Source organism: Schistocerca gregaria, chromosome 2, assembly GCF_023897955.1.
Source record: "Schistocerca gregaria isolate iqSchGreg1 chromosome 2, iqSchGreg1.2, whole genome shotgun sequence".
Classification (NCBI taxonomy): Eukaryota; Metazoa; Arthropoda; class Insecta; order Orthoptera; family Acrididae; genus Schistocerca; species Schistocerca gregaria.
Window position 1 is genome coordinate 99,983,620 of NC_064921.1, and position 6,000 is coordinate 99,989,619.

The window sequence follows — 6,000 nt, forward strand, 5'->3', positions numbered from 1 at the left end:
CAGTCATTGGAAGCAGTCATATCCATAAAATATCAAGTAGGTTGCGCGCAAGGAGCAATTTAATGCGGAACGACCGCAGAAAACTAATCTCATGTAATATAGACACCAGTCTGTCTGGAATCAGTACCAGATTGATATACGAAACAGAAAATATACAAAGGAGAGCACCGCGTTTGGTTACAGCTTCATTTCGTAAGCGCGAAGCGTCACAGAGATTATCAGCCAACTCCAGAGGCAGACGTCGCAAGAGAGGCGTATTGCATCACAGTATTGTTTATTTTTAACATTACAAGAGCCTAAGAGCCTACTTTTCTGGAAAAGTCAACCAATATCTTCCTGCTTACTTGTCGAGAAAAGACCATGAGGGTAAAATCAGAGATCTGTGTTTATTCGGAGACTTCCCAAGACTTGTTCTTCCCACAAGCCATTCGCAACTGTAACAAGAAAGGTGAGACGTTCAAACGTGTGTGTAGTCTTATGAGACTTAACTGCTAAGCTTACACACTACTTAACCTAAATTATCCTAAGGACAAACACACACACCCATGTCCGAGGGAGGATTCGAACCTCCTCCGGGACCAGCCGCACAGTCCATGACTTCAGCGCCTTAGACCGTTCGGCTAATCCATCGCGGCAGAAAGGTTAGAAATAGCTTTGGTACGCTAAGTACCATCTGCCACATGCAGTAAGATGGCTTACGGAGTACAGATGTAAACATAAAAGTTTCTCAGATTTGTGTAAGTGTGCTTCCTCTACCAACCATGCAAGCACTTCCGTCTGTGACAGCTTTCTACAGTTCGTGCTTTCACACTGTTTCAGCACCCTATTTCGTCACAGCTTCCAGGTTGCATTTGCAGTGTGTTTCTAACGACGGAAGAGGCGTAATGGATAAGTTATTGGACTGTTTTCGTGAGAAGCAAGATTTAATTCCCGTACAACCCACCAGATTTAGATTTTCAATGGTTTTCCAATGTTGAGTGAAGCGAATTTCAGTACGGTTCTTGTGACACCTTTCCTTCCGCGTTCACGTCCACTCGGAGCGTATATCTTTTCTATAATGACATCGTCGACGACGGGATCTCGGCCCATAGTCGGTCTACCTAATTTTGGGAAGTAAACTGGGGCGAATTCCTCGAGACTGGGGCCTTGGTACGGGGAGGGGGTAGTTTCTTTGACCACCAATCCGAAGTTTCTGAATCTCAGCCATTCCCAGCCATTGCTTGGATTTTGAAGAAAATCATCAGCTATTGCAGCCGAGGACTTCTGGAGTAAGAAGTCACTCTCATTCTACCAGCAACCTTGTCAAAAGAGGGCTGAGGAGCGAATAGATATTCGGGATCCCCTTTTCAGGTGCTTTTGACTGATTGTATGGTGCGATCTGGGGGTCTGAGGATTCCATAAACTACTCGCGAAAAATCCTAGAGCATTCGCTGATTATACTCACAGTTTTTTATAGTATTGCCGATCGTCACTCTATTCTAAACCGTAGACTCTAGGCGCTGTTGCTGCCATCTGTTGTAAGCAAACATTTTTAGTTGTCTGTACCACTTTAGGGCGTCTCCTATGTTCGATTTCAGATTGCACGAAACCTTCTAAATTGAGTAGCTAACCGTCTGCTTTGTTCGTTACCGAATTTATGGAAACCTGTTCTTCACAACCAGCATTTATCGCTTCCTACCGGTTAAGCGTTACAGTGTGAATTATCGTCCTTTTGTCTTGGTACTTCGAAATCTGTCTCTTCCTTTGATCTGATAAGTTCTTCGCTATGCTACGTTCTTCCGTTATCTTCAAAAGGTAACCCTGTCTCTCAGTCGCTTTCTGCTATCACTCAAAGATATAATATGCCTGAAAACGTCAATTCACAAAATGTGATGACATGCCCAAAAGGCAATTATAAATCTCTTCACTACTGAAACCCAAAGTTTATGAGATTAATTTTAATATGTGAGATATCTGAATCTATATAATTCTTGGGCTTTTTTTTAGCTGTAGTGACCAATATTACCATAAATTAGTGATCTGAAAACACAGAAGTGGCACTGCAAACCAATTATATTGTTCGACTTTCTCATTCCCACAAGAGAAGTAGTTTGAAATACGGAGATGTATCTGTTCTGTTACCCATCAAGATCATTTCTCTGTAAACTTGTATCTGAGAGCAATAGATGTTTGAAGATTATCGGGTCTGAAGTCTACAGAAGTACGAGTTCCTTAAGAACAATAGCAGACAATTATGGCCAGCAGACTCACAAGAGTCGTGCATGACATATTATTAAAAAAAAGATTTGTTTGAAACAAGATGCGTTTAAACACAAATTACATAAGACTTATATTTTCCAAAACAGAAGTTGCTGTGTTACCGTAAGTTTTCCCCTTATTCGTCATGGAAATGCAAATGTGGAGTTTCAGTGAAGTGTTTATAGCTTAGCGGAGTGGAACACTATGCACCCTTGACAAGGAAAACATGAGGCGCTGCCACATCATTTTTGTTGTATAAGCTCAAAGGTAGTCCAATATCAAAAGCCTCAGTGAGTACATCATCGACCACTTGTGCACTTCGGTAACGAATAAGGGAAGAAAGTACAACAAAACAGCAACTTCTGTTTAGGGAAAGTACTTCTTATGCCACTTATTATTAACGTAGCCTATATTATTTCAAGCAAATGTTCAGCTTTTTGCCAAATAATACCTCATGTATGACTCTGTAGAATCTGCTGGTCATAATTTTTTGCAATATGGTACACTTTATTCAGGAACTTGAGTTAGTGTAATCTGTGGATTTGTTGACCTTCAAACCTGGTTTGTACACAGCTCTAGAGTTTAAAAACATAAATTACCTTGATGGTTAGTGGAACAGATATTTTAAAATCAGTTGTATTGTGTTTTATCCATTCGATCTGATGTACTTCCTTTGTCAGACGGTTGTCCGCACTGACATGCAGAACACCATGGTATATAGGAAGCATCATAATTAATGGTGTAAACGCATACAGTTGAAAGTACACGATACTAGAAGCAAAAAATTATGAGTAAACATAGGGTCGAAAATGCATTCCTTAAGAGCTACGCGCAATTTTTTCATCTTCGATGCTTTGAAACATCTCTCTTCTACTGCAAGCCCTTTGCTTTCCATATTATGGGAAGTGGCAGTATGGACTAAAACAAGAAAAAAGATCCAGTAGACATGTGCTCTAAAATGCATACCTTCAAATTTATGAGCATTTGTTCATTAGAAGAGCTATGTTTCAAAGTAGCGAAGATGAAAAAGTGTTCATAGCTCTTAAGGTATGCCTTTTCGACCCTATGTTTACGGAGACTTTTTTGCTTCTAGTATCGTGTACTTTCAACTGTATGCGTTTACGCCATGAATTATGATACACCCTGTATATGAGAATTAATTATCCTACAGAAAATGTTAATTTTCTGGGTGATTTGCTTTGAAAACAAACAAAGGGGGGGGGGGGGGAGAATCAAGATTGGTACTTGGAATATATTGTGAGATTTGCATCTTCGAATCACCAGTTTCCAAATGTCTACAGCAGTTTACAGCTGAAGACTTCGCTGAAGAACACATTCTTTTTAAATGTGGTGTGACAGTAGACATTACACAATTCTGCCTTCTGGGTTAGCCAGTCTAGTTTTGAAACATTTTCAATTGGTTTAGTATGAGCATTCCTTTTGCTTACACCCTTAATTCCACACGTCTTTGTTGTAGTTGATGTAATATAATTGTTTTTTTTTCTTTTTTTACAGTGTTCCTCGCGTATAAGATCTTCCAGCGTGAGGTGGAGAAGGAAAGGAGGCGAGAGGAAAAGAAGAAACTGAAACAGGAAAAGAAAAAGAAGTGATGTAAACTTTATAATAAAGTTTAGCCTCACATACTTTTAACTAATGGAAATTCATTTCTTGTCCTAGCCTTGACCACTTTGCAGAATAACACCTTTCTTAATGCTTGCGCGTTACTTTCTGAGATGCAGCAAACTCTTCGCCAAAATGTGTCTCGATAAACCGTTCGAAATCTCACCTAGGTGGTATCCTTGTTAATCCAGTGTGAGGTTCGATACAGGTCTGGTTCATCTTCTTGCCTCCAGATCTAGGTACCACCTCTCACGCTATACGTACTACTCAGTTTCAGTGTCTCATCTTGTTTACATTTCTTTTTATTTAAGGAACTATGGTCTATGCTTTCAGGCCTAGAAAAGTAGGAGAACCTGAGATTAAGATAAACATCTTAGAGTCGAAACTGAATTTCAGTAATCTTAGGGGAGTGGAAATATGACAATCAGCACAAAGGACAATTGAAGAGCATGTATACCTCCGTGAGCTAGTGAACAATAGCTAAAATTTGTTGCTGTATAAAACTGGGATAAACATCACTTGGAAAAAATCTGATTGTCTTGAGGGCAAAACGTCAGTGGACTTGAACAAAAGACTTTTAGACCATTTGTTACCTTCCCGTCCTTCCCGTTTGACTTTTACCCGCGATAGTGAGGAAATTGACAACCGCATAGAGAATCGCGGAAACGTCAATGCTAGACTTCATTGGAAGAGTGTTCAAGAGAGATAACGATATTCCTGTTAGTAATGTCACGTAAAACAACAAGGCATTGAATTGGGTAGTATGTGTACAATTCAAAATGATGGAAGATTTACAACAGCTCTGCCATGATGAGTTCTAACTTTTTTTTAATACTGCTTACTTTACATCGCACAACGTAGTTAAGAGAGATCAAGATGAATTTGTTAGAGTCTTTTGCGCAGAGCATGTGGAGAAAGTCAGGCGCGCTTTCCTCCATACGGACAATGATTCTGAAATTGGTCCTGGAGCCAAATTCAAACTGTGAGATTTCCTTTCTCTTGTTAAACCTTTACTCTGTTAACATTTTAAAGTGGATACGACTGTAACGATTTATACAGATAAGGAACTAACATGCACATTTTGCTTATTAAACTAGACAAAGAATATAGTGAATGAAGTTTTGACCGTGTGACGCCGCGTCACTATCACAACTTTGTCTCATACTAGATGACTGGGTATCGTCAGTTTGACCAATATCTGGAGATTCTTCTCATTTGAGGAAGAATATGGTAAGGAAATGAAAATTATTTATGATGGCCACCTTTATATATTGTTATACATTTCACAAGCTGCGACATCGTGGCGAAAAAACAGTGACCCGTACATGTAATAAGTTTACTTTAATTTAGGGCTATGGTCACAAACAGATTTTCCTCGTCTCTCAGGCAACCAACGATGCAGTTTAAACAAGCATTCAACTAAATCGGTGACTCATTGGTTCTTGTGCTAGCAGTCAAGTATCATGTATCATTCTATTAATGTTAGTTATTTCACATAAAACTCGTTCAAATGGTTTATTTTCACCAATGATATACAGTGTTAGGCCAGTAATAAATGTCTTAACTAATTTCATAATAATGATTTTGATTCTAAAATTGGGGGTGGGGGAAGACATCAAATGTTCAAATGTTTATGAAATCTTATGGGACTTAACTACTAAGCTTACACACTACTTAACCTAAATTATCCTAAGGACAAACACACACACTCATGCCCGAGGGAGGACTCGAACCTCCGCCGGGATCAGCCGTACAGTCCATGACTGCAGCGGCTAGACCGCTCGGCTAATCCCGCGCGGGGAGAAGACATCGAACACAATTTTACATACACACAATACAGTGAATATTTGCTATTTTATCTCAATATCCGATCATAATCGCCACAGGAAATGAGGTACAGCCATTAGGTGTCTTGTTGCAGTGGTCTGCGGTCGACCAGCTGGGTCCTATATTCGGGAACCCATTAACATGTGGCGCGCCAAGTACAGCTTTCAGCACTTTGCAGGACTCCGCGACGTACCTGTATCAAGTAAAAACAAACAGAACACTTTGTAATTTGCATTAAAAAAAACATATCGTTACAATAAACTCATTAGATCAATTATAGACAGTACGGGGCACCGTGCAAACGTTCTCTGTGGT

The 6,000-nt window shown here is 39.7% G+C and overlaps 1 protein-coding gene across 1 annotated transcript in view; it reads left to right on the top strand.

The window, feature by feature from the left end:
- Positions 1-3,888, top strand: part of LOC126336425 (uncharacterized) — a 72,059-nt gene extending 68,171 nt beyond the window's left edge. Inside the window, exon 3 of the mRNA XM_050000119.1 lies at positions 3,754-3,888. Coding sequence (XP_049856076.1) covers positions 3,754-3,848 — 95 coding nt within the window. The 3' untranslated portion in view covers positions 3,849-3,888. The remainder of the gene's footprint in view (positions 1-3,753) is intronic.
- The last annotated feature ends 2,112 nt before the right edge of the window (positions 3,889-6,000 follow it).